The following is a 16632-nucleotide window of genomic DNA, read 5'->3' on the forward strand; positions in this document are numbered from 1 at the left end:
GAAAATGTGCAAATAAACAATACCATTTTTTTGCTGTAAAATGTGACATGTCTTCTTCCAGTCAGAATTCTCATACTACTGTTATGAGGTAACGGAACTCTTTTGTTTAGAACAGTGCTACTTATTCTGTATTTCATTCCCGATCTTATTTCAAACTGTTGTAATAATAAGTATATAAAATACTTTAACTTAAATATTGATGTTGGAATATTTCATGTTAAGATGAAATATGGTAGAATAATGTTTTATAGTGTATATACATCTTTTTTGATCACTGAATTTTAGAAAATGTTATTCAATCGGGAACGCCATTCTGTAAAATTTTAGCTGTTCCATTCTTCGCCCCCGCAGAGTGGAATCGGAAGTTTGGAAGGCTTCGGCCATTTTTGGGTTGACAATTTTAGTGAATTATCGAAAGGAACACAATCGCAGTTAATTTCTACAAGTTGCAAGGTAAAGTAAGCAACATAATGTTTTATTCGTCACATTGTGTTTAACTTGGTTTCACCGAATCCATATTCCTTCTGTGACGTTATTAATTTGAGTTTACGAAAAAAGAAAAGATATTTATGCATTTTTGTCTTCAAAATTATATGTGTAAAAGACTGGTATTTGCTTCATTTAAGTTATCGTTGAACGATGAGTAACACCTTTCGATACTGTATTTATCATTTATTAGCTTGGAAATGATATGGTCTTGTCCTATATTTATGCACAGTCATTACAAAGATTTGTACCGGGTGTACCCATTGTCAAACAAAGGTAAATCCTTTCTTTGTCAGTCACTGTAAACAACTTGCATAATATACTCTGAAGAGAGTTAATTTATTTAAGATCATCTAAGTAGAATTAAACATTGTAATACTCTACATGTATCTCCAGTATTGCCAGAACATGGAACTACCAAAGTGAGAAATTTTATCAGTAAGTCAGTAAAAATCAAATTTAAAGCAAATCACACTCCTTGAGCTCTGTAACATAGTGAGCAGGATGACAGAATGGCATAGTATGGTTTGATTCTAATCAATCAGTATTGACTTCACAGATTGAGATGAAATAGCAGATTTATCCTACATACCTTAGATTCTCACTCTATTCCACAACTTGATTTATATTTAACATAACTGACTTACTGATAAAATTTCTGACTTGTGTCAAAATGATAACTGTCATACCTAGACTGTTTAAGATTTATAAAAACAGGACATTGCTCAAAAATCCATTAAAATAATACAAATTGTGAGCAGAACCAAAACACACCTGAAAACAGGTAGGATCAGGTGCCATGGAGGAGTAAGCTCCCCTGTCATCCAGTGTGTCCCTTGTCATAGAGTTAAAAAACTTGGATCCAACATGTTCATGATGTTTGGGAGTTAAAATTCACTGTGTTCTGAATACTCAATTTTTTAGGCTTAGAAATGATGTTGTCTAAAATAATTGGTCCAAAATATTAAATAACTGTTACAAAATGTTATTTACATTATAATTTTTTTTTCACAGTCTTCATCTGAGGCAATGAAGGAGAGAAAAAAGATTTTTTTTAATAATGCTATAATGAAATCTTTTTAAAAAAAAAATTGTGTTTTTTTTAAATTGGATTGATTACAAAGAGGACTAATGGGGACGTGTGCAAAATTTTAATTGAATTCTTGTTAATCAGGGTTCGACACTAACGTTAGTCCGTTAGTCTCAGACTAATACATTTTCATTCGGACTAATAAAATATGTGGCTAATTAGTCCGAACGGACCAATAAAAATTTCTGAAAAACAATATGAATAAATTATCGATGTCCGATTCGTGACAACATTTAGTGGAAAATCCTGCATGTATTTTTAGATTTCTAGCTTTTGGCGGGTAGTTACGCAATGCCGGGTCAATTCAGCACTTAATTTTTCGACTGATCGATATGAAGTGTAAGGTTTTAGCAATCATGATTTAGTATGACACTTTTAAGAAAGATGTTGGACGTTTTGGATGGAATGTTAAGAAAAAAAAAAAAAAAAAAACGAGATCAGGAATACGATCGTACTAGCTGACTGCGAGATTTCAGTGAATCTGTGGAACAATATTTCACGTAAATACTTTGTTTATTTCAAAAAATAATACGTATATTAATTGTCACGTTAAATTAATGTTAAAAAACATTGATGTTTCTTTTTTTTATTTTTGATGGACTAATAAAATCGCGTGCGGACTAGTAAAAGTAATGAAGCACTAGTCCGGCTGGACTAAAGCCTTAAAAAGTTAGTGTCGAACCCTGTTAATTGGCTGTTATCATAAGTTATAGTCTGCATAGACTCACTAACTTTTTCCTGCTATTTGATTGTTATAAATACTGATATGAGGATTTAATTTTTAAAGTAGATGTTTTCTTTATCATGCATTTTATTCAACTGCAAATCAACAAACATTAATTGTGTCAAGTTAGTGATATGTTTTCCCCTCTTATCCCTTTAATGGCTTACAAATTGTGATGAGCTTGTAACCATTCATCTTAATGCCTGCAGCTGAAGTGTTAAACCTCTTTACTCTTCTAAGTGTTGTAGATATTTATGCAGCAGTTGACAAGTCCTTCAAACATCTAGGTTACCAAATATCAAGATTAAAATCATCAGATGATATTTAAAAATGTCAGCTTGTTTAGTACTCTCATTAAGCTAGGAATATCAAACAATAAGTCCAAACCGGTACATGGGCCCGTTTTACAAAAGAACTTACGACTAAGACCAAAAATTAATTCTGCTAATAACTTTTTAATTTACATTAAATAGAAAACGGTGTTAGTATTTTTGAAAGATGTGTAGAAAGATACTTTTACGCTAGCAATTTTAAACAGAATAATTAATTTTGCAAAATTTTACAATCAGCTGAAGTTTTTGATCTTAGTTGTAAGTTCTTTTGTAAAACAGGCCCATGTTTTTAATGCATACTTTTATTTCATGTGTATTCAGGTAAGCAATTTCTTCAAGACACTAGTAGAAGCATTAAAAAAAACTGGTGCAAAAATTAAACAAAAATCATTCTATGTTTTTTGTTGAATCTTAGCTGTATGGTTGGTTGTTTTTAATCATGCTAATTTTGATGAGTTTTATTGATGAGGATTAGTTATATAATTGTTTGTAATAAACTTTTGCTCATATCTTTATATATATATATCTGTTTTGTTGCATAGAAGTCTAGATAATTTTTTTTTTTATTTTTCATCCCCAGATCTTTGAACAAGGAAGTCAAGTAAAGATAAAATCTTATAATCGGTTCAGTGTTTCCATATTATAATCTGTCATCATGTCGAATATGCCACCATTGCGTCGCACTTTAAAAAATGTGGTTAAAAACTATTCAGAGGCACAAGTCAAAGTTCGGGAAGCCACATCTAATGATCCGTGGGGACCTTCTAGTACTTTAATGGGAGAAATTGCTGACTTGACCTATAATGTGGTGGCTTTCACAGAAATAATGCAAATGATCTGGAAGAGACTAAATGACCATGGTAAAAACTGGCGTCATGTGTACAAGTCCTTGGTAGTCTTAGACTACATTATAAAAACTGGAAGTGAAAAAGTGGCACAACAGTGTAAAGAAAACATCTATGCCATTCAGACTCTGAGGGATTTTCAACATCGAGAGGACAACAAAGATCAGGGAATGAATGTGAGAGAGAAAGCAAAACAATTGGTTGCATTGTTAAAGGATGATGAACGATTGCGCAATGAAAGAGCGAAAGCATTGAAAGCCAAAGAAAGATTTGCACAGAATGCGATGGGAATAGGAAGCAATGACAAGGTAACTGTTCACATGAGAGATGTGTTCCTTGTTTCTGAGCTAGTCAGCACTGCATGTTCATTTGTCATAAGGGGGAAAAATGGAATAATTACTGTTATCACATGTTTAAATCTCAGAGTATTGTGTCAAATTCATGTTTCATGTTAAGAATACCTTGTAATTATTTCTTCATAGTAAAATTATTACCAAATGAAACATAATTAGATGTATTGAAAAAATCTTCTTTTTTTTTTGCTCATCTGAGCCTGAGGCACAAGTGAGCTTTTTTGACCACTGTGTAGCATATGTCTGTCTGTAGAACACCTTCATGTAGTGAAGAAATGATAATGGGGCATAGATGGGGCCTATAACGGGGTCAAAGTTTTACATGGAAATATACAGATTTTTTTTTTGAAAAAAGATCTTCTTATAAGAGCAAGGCCACAATTTATCACACAAGTATGCAAGCATCATGAAGTGTATATTCAAGTTAGTTCATGGCTCTGGGAACTAGCTTAGAAGCCACAACTGAGGGAACAACATTTTACACAGAAATATATATGTCCACAAGAATATAAAGACTGTAAAACTAGCATCAAGGCTTAAAATACTGTAAAATAAACTATATTGAAATCATGGACTTAATTTGAAGTCAACAGTAAGAGGCTTATTTAAGCTACATGTACATATTAATTTGTCTGAAAGGGATGAATAACTCATGTGAGCATTGTAGCACATGGGCCTCTTGCTCTAAGAGAGAATTATTGGAAATAGTAGTCTTGCATACATTACCTGTTGTTTGCTGTAGGTTCGTTATGGAGCTGGCAGCCCCAGTTTGCAGACTAGCTCTGGAGGGTACTCCGATCCATATGGTGGTGCTGGAACTACAACTAATGGTTTGTCCTAATAAAACACACACCAGTCCATAAATCAAAAACAAAAAATTATTTCTTTCCAACATCACATATTGAATCAGAATTCATCAGAAATTTCTGGTTATAAACAATTCAATATTGTAGAAAAGTTGATACAAAGTGTCAGTAATTGATATTCATGCATGGACTAAAGAGCAAAATAACACATAGTAAAAAATAATTTTGTATGAATAAAAATTGAATATACAAGCTTCTTTTTCTTAATTCTTCTGAACTTTCTTAAAATGACAGGTGATTCACCAACAAGAGTGCGTAGACATTCAAAAGATGTAGAGTATGCTCGACCATCATCAGTTGGTGAGGAGGAAATTCAGCTGCAGTTGGCTTTGGCCATGAGCAAAGAAGAACACGAAGAATCAGTGAAGAAACAGAAATCAGATGACATCAAGCTTCAGCTGGCTATTGAAGAAAGCAGGAAACAGGCTGAAGATGAGGTAGGTTAACAAAAGACATACAGAAAATATCTTAAAATGGTGAGAAGAGTAAAACCCCTGCTTTTAGTTTCTCGTCATTAAAACTCAGTAAGATTGGCATAAATTTATGGAATTTTACATAAATTTTTCAGTTCTTAAAAATTTTATAATTTGAGTTTTTCCATCTTTTCCTTTTGATCACATTGATCTTATGTTCTTGGTCCATTTAATTTTGTGTAATAGGAGAGAAGAAAAGTTGCAGTAAGATTATTTTCAGTTAAAAGATTGTTTTACATGTAGTTACGTGGCCTATACGCAGTATTGTACACCCCTTTGTTTTGCGTAGTACTGACACGACCTTAGCTTATCACACTTTGCTTATCCTTTCCTCCTGTTTTCTTTTCTAACCTTTTAAACTATGCATAGATTTATAACAGCAATGGTTCCTTCTCTGTCAGCCATTTATTCAGTGATTGATAAATCCTTTGTGTGTATTTCTGATGCACGTTAATATGATTAATTTGTATGATGCATCATTAATATTAAAGAAATGCTGTTTGATTGAGGTAAGTTTGCAGACTTGAATTTTCAATGGAATTTTTTTTTTATGATTGATCACTGTTCTGAGAACTTTCTGCAGTATTATCAGACTTGGCAGGTCATTGATTTGGGGGAAGGTCTGACATAGGCACTTGTTTCTGGTGAAATATAACTTATACCTTATCATAATTATGTTATCATAAAAGTACTAAAGGATTTTTTAAACCCCAAATACTGGGTGAATTTGGGGCCAAATCTAAATTCTCTGTTACAGTAAGATAAACTTCCAAATAAATAATAGTAGAGATTGATCTATCTTTTTATAGGAGATTTTCAAGGATAGATGTATTTGTCAGATCAAGAAGCCTTTCATATTCATAGCAGACTGACCCCCTCCTCTCACAAAAAAAAAAAGAAAAAAAAAAAAGAAGAGAAACAAGGCATTGCATTGTAAAACAGGGATTTGATACAAAATCCTCTATGTTACTTTTACCGTCACTTCAGTTAGAGTGTTAGTTGTAAAGCATTTTGGCAAAACCTTATTTTCAAATTTTCTTTAGGGAAAAAAAATCTGCAGAGTTGAGTTGTTCTTGTTGTTTATTTGTCTAAATGTCTTTATTGTATTTTTTGAATAATGCTTTTGAGCATTGTGAATTAAAAACTTTGTTGCTTTATACTTTAACTTTTTAGACAAGATGGTATATTAACAAATCCTTTGATATTATTGGTCTCTTAACATGCAAAACAATACATTGATTGTTGAATTTTTTTTTCTTTTTCATTATTTTTCTGTACATTGAATTAAATGTCTGTCTGTCTTTAGATATGTGTCTAATTATCTTGCAAATACATATAATTTATATGATAAAAAAGGAAATACTAGTTATGTATTGTATGCTACAGTGAGTTATGATAACCCTGTTATGTGATAGTTAATAATTTCTACTGAAAAAATTTTCTATGCTGCATATCAATTTCTTTCTCTTTTTTTTTTGGGGGGGGGGGGGGAGCTAAAGGGATCCCAGGTGTAAAGCATATCATGCATTTCTTCAGTTATTGTGATTCATATATCAATAATTTGGCTCTAAGCCCAAGCTAAATTTATCATGAATAATCTGAATTTAGTAAAATGGTACATGTAATCATTTCTGTGAAGCCAAATACATGTTCATATTATAACAAAGAATTAGTAACTGTGTGTAGATTGGACCCTGATCAAAGATTCATACATTTTTTTCTGAAGTCCTGATGACAGAGAAAATTCTAGCATAATTTCCATAAATTTTTCTAAAAGTTCAGCTCAAATATAGGTAGGAAATCCAAAAAAGTTGACAATGATTACCACTGACTTGTTAGGATTTTGAGGAAATCTTGCAATCAATGTCTAATCTAGTACATGGAATCATTTACAAAGCATTTGTTTGTTATCTCTAGCACTTGTACAAAACCACACATGATTATAGACAAATAACAAAATTAGAAAGACTAAGCCACATATGTTCATCAAATTTATATTTGCAAAAAATTGTGGTATGTTACAAAATTACAGCATGACATCTAAAAAAAATGTATAATGTACTTGAAAGTGTTTGATGCCGTAGTTTGCATTGGTGTACTTGAAAGAGGTTTTAAAAAAGAAATTGATTAATCTTCAAGTAACTTAATAAAAGTGGACTTATTTAATATTTGAAAACTTCATTGGGTGATAAAATTTTTAATGTCAGTTAAATTTTTGAGATTTTGCAGTGTAACTCGTTCTACTAATATTTTATATTTTATTTATAAATTCATACTGTTATAAGTTATTTTACCATGAGATATCTTATATAAAAAAAATGAATTGAAATTTGTTTAATTACAGCAGAAAGCTCCATCAGGGGGATTATTAGACTTGGATTCACCTAGATCCAAGCCATCAGACCCATGGGGAGCCCCAGTAACACAGCCAACTGCAGCTCCTACAGATCCATGGGGTGCTCCTCTCCCAGCACCACCTGGACAGAAGCACCATCCCCCAGCTCCTGCTCCTGCTCCCGCAGTGTCTCCCGCTTCTGCAGATCCATGGGGATCACCAGCTAAACCAGTCACCTCCACTCAGAGTGATCCATGGGGAATGCCAATGCCTTCCAATCCAAGTCCCCCTCAGACAAACCCAGGTATTTTCTGTGGAAAATATCAGTCATGGATTTTGAGTTTGTAATGATACACTAGTACATTGTACCTTACAGATTTTCAACATATTTAGATAAATATTATAATACTTATATTACAGTACAATTCTTTTTTTTTCTTTCTTTTTTTTTTTTTTGTAGTAAAATATCAACAGAATACACTGAATACAGAATATAGATTTTTTAATTTTTTTGTGTACATGTACCTGTACTTAGCTGTTTTTTTTACATGTTGAATATTGCATTATTTCTGAATACTTCCTTAGCATAGTCACGCATATTTAATATGTACAGAGAAGAGATTAGGAAGTAAATTATTAATAAATAGAAGTTTAAATAATTTATAAAACTTACCTACCTTCTTAAAGCTCCAGCAGCTATGGATCCTTGGGGTGCCCCAGTTCCCTCATCAGGGACCTCAGGCAGTTCCCCCTGGGGAGGGTCACCTGTCCCTGCTCAGCAGTCCCCCTTTGGTGGATTTGATTCAGGGGCTAGTTCTATGACAAATGGTGGCAGTAAAGATCCTGTAGAGGATGACTTTGATCTGTTAAGTTCCCGCAGCCATGCAGAATCTCCAGCCAAAGCTCCAGTCACAGACAGTTTTGATTTGCTTGGAAGTAAGTTGTCATTTAAAACCATTTAACTTATCGAGGAATATATATGTACATGTAGAAGGTATTTACACTTTACCAAGTCAAGTTGCTATGCAGTATCCATGGGTTTTTCTTCATAGTAAAAGATATATTACTTTGATAAAATGCAATGTTTGTGCTCTGTATCCAACCACAAGATGTGCAAAATAAGGTAGCAGTCATTTGTTTTTCACACATTTTAATCATAATGAAAATTTTAATAATACCCTAAGTACACTGTGTTTTCATTTTGTAATACAAAAGTGGTTTTATAATATGTAGGACATAAAGCCTGATATTTGATAGTAAATTTATTTTATAGACACCAGTTCTGCAGATCCCTGGAGCATGGATAGTATGGAACAAAGTCTACCAGCTAAACAACAGCAACAACAAAAACACAGAAAAACACCACAGGATTTCTTAGGAGAAAATGCTAACTTAGTGAACTTAGATCAACTTGTTACAAAAGATGAATCAGCAGGTATTTGAGACACATGAATTTATTTGAGTACATTAGAATTGTAAGAATTCTTCATATTGTGCATAGACTTTTTAAACAACATTCTGTTTTCATATTTAAGGGATTTAAGCTTAGAAAATGTGATACATTTTATTTCAAGCACATTTCCTGAATATTTTTATGTTAAATACATGCACATTAAAGAAAAGTGTCCTGAACTTTTATTTTTATATTTAAGGCTGACAAATTATTTAAATTAATATTCTAACTAAAAGTGAGAGCTTTCTTTGTAAGAGTAGATTCAAATTTGTTCAACTCTGGCCCCTGGGGGGTAGTGAGAGGACACAATAGGGGATCAAAGTTTACATGGGGATATATAGGGAAAAAAATCTTTAAATATCTGCTTCTCCAAAACAGCACTGCCATAATTAATCATCCTAACATGCAAGCATTTTCCAGTAGCGTTGATTCAAGATAGTTTTTTTTTTTATCATGGCCCTAGGAGAAGTGAGGGGCCACAATAGTGGATCACAGTTTTAAATGCAATTATATAGGGAAAAATCTATAAAAAATTTTTTCTCAAGAACAGCAGGACCATGACTAATCATATTACATATTTGTGGAGAGGGCTTATATAGGCTATGCCTGCTGCCCAATCCATTTATGTTTCTACATAAAATATGTTCAGATAAAAAAAAAAATCATATTACATGTAATTTGTAATCATCAACAGGTAAAGTGATATTGATTGTTTAAGCATGTTTTCTCACTTTAAGGTTCATTGACCCTCTGGTAAGAGAGATAACTGTTACTGGGATAAATGGCTATTATTCCTTTATAAATTTGTCAAGTTAAAAAGTCATTTCTCACATTTTACCCTGCAAGACTACTGAAATTATGTTCATCTTAATTTTAAAATTCAGATTTTTTTTAGAAAATCAGTAGCATTAGAACAAAATGTTATTGAATGAACAGAGGAATAATTAACTGTACATGTAATTTCCATAACCAGGATTTAGTGCTTAATCAACTTTATCTTAAGATGTCTAATTCCCAGTTTCTGGGAAGATATAAACTTTATCATCATAAATCATTTAAATATTACAGATAAAAATCCATTTGCCAGTGGAGGATCAAATCCTTTTGAACTTCAACAACAACAGAATCCTCAAAGAATGACATTAAATCAGCTGCAATCTTCAGCCTACAACACAGGCTTCAGCCAACCCAGTTCCAGTGGACTTTTACCCCAACCCCTGCTCCCCATGGCTGGAATGTCACAGCAACCTCAACAAGGATACAACCCATTCTTATGAGAAAAGAAGGCAACTAATTATAGGACCAGATTGTATCTTGTCATGGGCTTGTCAGTAGACAGTGGCCAAATTGATCAACGTATACTTATGCTGATGTTTTTCACATTTACAACAGAGAGGGATTTTACAAGTTTTTATTTGATCGTTGATCAAAGGAATTTTAACGTGTTGTCAGACTCAAGAATTTTGGTTAAAAACTGTGCGGAATTTATATAACTTGTATGTTTTTACTGAAATCATTATTTCATAGTGAATAAGGAAAGAAAGAGGACATTTTTCTATAGAGATATATACATATTTGTTCATAGAAAAAAGAAAGAGAATGAAATTGTTCAATTTTGTACTCTTCATTATATTAACACATCCCTGTCATGTAATCATACAGTGTATATCCTATCATTGAGTAAGAAGTGGTGTAGGGCTTAATCTTGAAAAGTCATTGTTAAAATACGATCAAAATTAATATTTCAAACATTAATTAGCAGATCTGCTGGTGATGTAATGATCAATGATGATCAGTCGAAGGAAGAATATTAATTGAAAAAAAGGATTTTATTTTCTTACTCTGTTTACTATTATTTTGAAAATCGGTAATTACTCATGTGATAAAGAAATGTATTTCAGGTATGTGTCATAAATTTATATTTTTCATTATGACATTTTCAGTGGGTAAATTGAGATAGTTTCAATGCACATTAACTCAGCAATATACACCCTTGTACTTCTATCCTGGTCAATCTAATTAATTATCATTGGATAGTATACACTACATGTATTTTGTCATGAATACTGGATCCCCCATTACATAGATGATTAAGTAAATATGATCATTTTATGTGTGTACACATTCATCTATGTTGTTTTTCATCTTTGTCTGTATTTATTTTTTAAAGAAATTTATTATAATTTTTTTTTTACTGGACAACAGATGACAACCTCATAAAGATCTGAATTGTTTGTGCTTTGGTGCCCCGACCTTTGCTCAGAGTAAAGATATCTAGTCTGAAGACTTACAAAACAGCAATATGGTATATACAAGTCAGACATGAGACAAATGAGATGTAAGAGGAAGTGATGTTTAGTTTTAATTAATGGGGCTTCATTGCTGACTTACATTGTTTTAAGTACATGTATTAGTAAATTAAAGATCTGTTCATTTTACTGTAGTATTGTGATAACTGTTATATTTTTGTAGAAAAAAATGAAAAAAAAAAAAACAATTCTAAAAAATATTAAAATTCATTTAAACAGCAATTTTACTATGTACTTTTTAGCTTGTAAACTTTCTAATGAAAGTTATTACTAAATTTGTTTTCAAAAGGGCATCCTCAACATTTGAAAACAAGTTAAAAAACCCAATAAAAGTCAGTGTACAGTTTTTAAAGCATACAATATGTGTCATTCCTGTATTGAGCTCTTGGTAAAATAAGCATCTGTATTGTTTACAACAAATTATGTTTGCCTAGTACCTACTGTGATAAAATATTCATGTACAGATAAATATTAATAAAAGAAACTGCTTTGAAAAATTAAGATAAATTTGTTGCTGTTGATGTCTTTTTTGTATGAGCTAATTCCAATTCTTATGAATATGTGTTGGATCGAACAAATGTTAAGTAGATTGTGACCAAATTGCAGTTTTTTTTGTTTTTTTTTTAAATTCTGATCCTGTAAAGTGGCAGGTGGTATTGAAAAACGTTGCTGATTTTAATTGGTCATATTTAGCTCACCTGAGTTGAAATTTCAAGTGAGATTTATTTTTATCAAAAGTCTGTCTGGCATCTGTTTTCACTAACTTCTCATTGAGAACCTAGAGGCCAATCAACCAAACTCACCACAAAATATCCTTGAGAGGTGGGAATTCATGTTTCTTCAAATAGTGATATTAGGATGAGGTCAAGAGCCTTTGACCTATAAAAGACAAAACTTGAGTGAAAGCTTTCCTCTTGATTCAGTTGGTTCAAATCATGCCTCCTGTACAAAGCTAGAAAGTAGACACAATCCGGGGTCTCAGTTTCACCTTGAAATACATAAACTCTCATATAGAGAAAAATCTGAAAAAGAACAGTATCTACAGTTATAATTATATGCAAATATTTTGGAATAAGTGTTACATGTATAATATATTTGTATAAAGTATGGATTAGGTCACAAATATTTCCTTAAAAGATAACTTATGAGAAAAATGTTGAAAAGGCCCGAGGGTCTATAATCTGGGGGGGGGGGGGGGGGTTTCTGTCCTCGAGTACATGTGCAAAATGTATCAATTTACTTATGCCAGTATTGAAAAATCAGTAGTCTGTTAGAGGAATAATAAAAACAACTAAATATGTATTTAAAAATCATTTCCACTCTAATACTTGTAGAATAATCATAATAGGCTGCCTTTCGGGTATATTCTTTTTTATCGTAGACATTCGCCCTAGTACATATGACCTTGTAACAATCATATACAAATACTTAATTTATACAGTTTTATTTTTTATTTTGAATTTTTTTAAGAAAGCAAATTTAAAATTAAACATCTTATAAATTAAAATAATAATTAATGAAATGTAATCTAAAGTTCTAGGTATAATTGGAAAAATAATCCAGTATCTTGACACTTTGTTAAGCAGAACGTGTGCTTGGCAAAAGTCCACCAGTATTCGCAAAAACGCAAAGTCTTGGCAAAAACTGATATTATCAATACCCAGTAAGTTGTGTGTACGAGCCTATTCAATAACACAAAACTGACGAATAAACGCGATTTTTATTTTTATCAACCTATGAAAATGAGGTCAATTAGCTTTCGAAATGTTGAATAGAGAAATAAGCAGGTACTCTAACGCACTAAGTGGATGGCCGTAGGAACAGGGGGAGCCCCCCCCCCCCCCCATAATTTTGCCGATATATACCAGTGGCGTACCTACCATGTATGCTTGTATGCTCAAGCATGCACATTATTTTGCCGAAAATAAATAAATAAGTAAATTTTTTTTTAATTAAAAGTATTGAGAAGGATGAAGGTAATGAATGTGTGAATTTATATTTTAAAAAGTATATTACGTTTGATCTGGAACTGTTTATGTCCATACTTGAAAAAGCATATAGTTTCTCATAGTACATATAAAAATTAAAAAATTGGCAGTACATGGTAAGTTACCTCCTTCCTAGTCACGTAGATTTCTTATCATTGACATATATGTAGTTTATGTGCGATATATACTTATTATATCCATGCAGTGTTATTCTTATTAGTGCATTTATTTTATATCATTTTTTCTCAAATTATTCCGCGCTCGCTCCGTGGTCAGATGGTCGTGTGTTCGAATCATGGCCGCGACTGACCCAAGTCGATAAAAAAAAAATAGGTAGCAACTGTTCCTTCGCCAAGCGCTCGGCACTTTGAAGTGAAAGTTTCGGGCCCTTCGGATGAGGCCTAAAAACCGAGGCCCCATGTCACGAAAGGCGTTGGTACGATAAAAAACCCTCACTGCTCAATGGCCCTGTAAAGGTCTAAATCTGAAGCCCTTCACCGGTATATAGTGACGTCTCTATATGAGTGAAACATTCTCAAACGGGAATGAAAACAACATAATTATGTACAATCAATCAATCAAATAATTAATCAGTAAAACAGGGTGTCCAAATATATATTTTCTTCGATTTCTTTGATGATTTTATGAGTGTTTATATCGTCAGAATCCAGGAGCTCCCGGGGGCTTCGCCCCCTGCACCCCCAATGGACTCAATGGGGGCCGCAGGGCGGCCCCAGACCCCCTGCCATTTTAATTGAGCATGCACTTCGTTTTGTGCCTAGCTACGCCACTGCATACATTACTATATAGAAAACATAGCTACTATATGTTTATGTCCCCTCAATAAAAACGTCTGGTTACCTTTTTTTGGCTTGTCAAGGAATTTTTGGTAATTGATAGTGTTCCCAACTGAAAATGTATGGCTGTGCCCCCCCCCCCCTTCCCCCAACTAAAATTGCTTCTTACGGGCCTGAAGGGTACTCTGTACTACTTGATCCAGGATGTTGCATTTAGTGGGATAAGCTCCTATAATTATTAACAACCAAGAAACCGAGGAGGAGTTTCCAGAACCAAAATTTATTATCGTTGATTAACAAACTCTCTCTCTCTCTCTCTCTCCCTACGCGCGGGGTGGCATATATAGCCTATGGCAAGAAATTAATTAGTACTGCATTTATAAGTGATACTTAAGATATTTAGAGAATCAACTCATTTATGAGCTAAGGCTACGTACAACTGCAATTTCAGAGGAAATGATAAAATTTTATTTAAAGCTGGCGGATCTTAAAAATTCTATTTCAGAGCAGGATAGTTCTAATTCATGGACAAAGAGAGACAACTCCTACTTTCTCTGTTTGTCACATGGGCATTTTTGAAACCTTTGAACTCGTGTGAACTTTGTCCTAGTCTTGTTTTGATGTTCGTTGATTGTATCACATGGGTTAGTAGCTTGTACTGCATACGGAATCAGTGCCTAAAAGTAAAAAGTGGAATATTTACATTATGAATATACTGTCTCATATCATTGTCTAGGGTCTTAGCTTTTTTAATTTTAGTGTTTGTTTTGATTTGTAGGCCTGTGTCGACGTCGTCCCTTGGACTACAGATAGATAAAAAAAAAAATTACTCTTTAGGAAAGGAATTGATCTCCACTGAGGTAAAAATCTAAGTGCTAGTTATGAAATACTGCTTATTTGGGAATAGTAACTTATGTTGGTGTGTTATAATACCATACTGCATGCAATTCTCAGTACTTTTAACAGATATTGAGGCACGCAAACACTTGGCACACTTTTGGATAACCTTTCAGCACAATGCATTTAGCAGTTACATTGCTTTAAAGGAATTCATTAATTTGATTTAAATAAAGATACAGTATTCAGGTGCATTTTAAATGGCCACTGGTTGAATTTTTATAATGTGCAAATGAGAGGTCAAATACAAAAAAGTGGTCAACAATATTCATTCACTAATAGACCTCAGTTGATGTGTAGTTCAGACCATGCACTCTTCTGTTTATTAATAACTACTCGTCTGCTGACATACTCAAGCCTTTTAAAATCTGTTGGTACCCACTGCTTTTGCCCGGCTGAAATAATGATTGTACCAGTCAAACTGTTCGGTGGAGAAAAATATGAAAACATTTTAAAATTAAAATCGCTTTCACAAGGTAACGTTACCTCCTATTTTTATAAAAGTACCACCTGTTTCTAATCTTGATTGACATTAATCAATAATCAGGGTTGAAACTTGTACATGCAGTGTTCAGTAAATTTAATAAAGAAACATTCTTTAAAATGCATGTAAGGCCAACAATAAAAAATGATGTGTTTAATGTACTCCAACCATTTTTATATACTCATCAAAATTGTCTCTATCCAAATGCCCAATAATATTCTTTTCAGCAATTTAGTAGTATTCTTTAATTCTTTTTTCCCCCTTGAATATACAGATTATCCGTATTGTAATTTGATACGCGGTAAATTAATTTGAAACTGTTCACATTAAATTTTCGATGTGAACACAGTTCAAATTTAATTTGCAGTAACTTACATTTAATTCGAATTAAACTCTCTCTGTGAACAGGGTATTAAGGTCAATCAATTTTCTAAGATACTTTTTTAGATTAAAAGATTTTACAGCAACTAGGAATTTAATATGTTTAGCCATCAGGTCTATTAATGAAATTTCTAATTTTTTTGACAATCATCAAAGTATAAGATAAGAAAATCATATTTTAAAAAACCTACCTACCTACCCATCTTGAGAAATGTGGGTTGGAGTAAACAAAGAAAATTTTATGAATGCCCAATTTTACTCTCAAAATAGCTTATATAATTCACAAGTTCAACAAGCATGCATATATACAAGACGGAAATCGGCCCCTATTTACCATACATATATAGGTCAATGCTATGCCCAAATAGCTTCTATACTCTTAAACACTCAATACTTGGACCACATATATGGTACACCCTTTTCAGCTATCCAGCAAGCAGTAAGTTTAAAGCATTCCCATTGTTATGTAATTCTTGCTGCACTGGACCATAAAATGATTGTGCATCAAGGTCAATACATGCTTACTTTTGTAGTGAAGAACTGCATTTAAGTAAAACATTGATTTATGTAATTGATATAGGAATATCATGCAACAGCCACATGAATTTTTGCAACTAAATTTTCTACCTGCGTGACATAGCAATCTATGAATACCTGTGAAACATCATTTCCTTTTTGATGTTAATGTAAGATTTTGAAGAAATTCATGTTCTGTTGTCATTTTAGACTGATATCCATTTGTATGCAGAATTAAAGCTAGCTAGGACAATCAGATGAAAAAAAGAATGTCATCTTTGCTGAGTGATGGTAGTGCCCTCA

At 32.7% G+C, this 16632-nt stretch overlaps 1 protein-coding gene across 3 annotated transcripts; it reads left to right on the forward strand.

Annotated features, from left to right (window-relative positions):
* Nucleotides 1–335: 335 nt before the first annotated feature.
* Nucleotides 336–11395, forward strand: LOC133177128 (epsin-2-like). Of its 3 annotated transcripts, none has more exons than XM_061312228.1 (9): nt 336–453; nt 3213–3785; nt 4573–4662; nt 4930–5133; nt 5356–5373; nt 7517–7808; nt 8192–8440; nt 8778–8939; nt 10026–11395. In XM_061312228.1, the coding sequence occupies exons 2-9, from the start codon at nt 3288–3290 to the stop codon at nt 10232–10234; spliced, it is 1722 nt and encodes a 573-aa protein (XP_061168212.1). In that variant the 5' UTR covers nt 336–453; nt 3213–3287; the 3' UTR covers nt 10235–11395. The 3 variants fall into 3 exon arrangements, with proteins under 3 accessions (XP_061168212.1, XP_061168211.1, XP_061168213.1); XM_061312227.1 differs by having other exon boundaries at nt 4573–4660; nt 4931–5133; nt 7514–7808; XM_061312229.1 differs by lacking the exon at nt 5356–5373 and having other exon boundaries at nt 4573–4660; nt 4931–5133.
* The last annotated feature ends 5237 nt before the right edge of the window (nt 11396–16632 follow it).

This window comes from Saccostrea echinata, unplaced genomic scaffold (genome assembly GCF_033153115.1).
Source record: "Saccostrea echinata isolate AGI-Se365-2 ecotype Australia unplaced genomic scaffold, CSIRO_AGI_Sech_v1 ptg000086l, whole genome shotgun sequence".
In the NCBI taxonomy this organism is placed as follows: domain Eukaryota; kingdom Metazoa; phylum Mollusca; class Bivalvia; order Ostreida; family Ostreidae; genus Saccostrea; species Saccostrea echinata.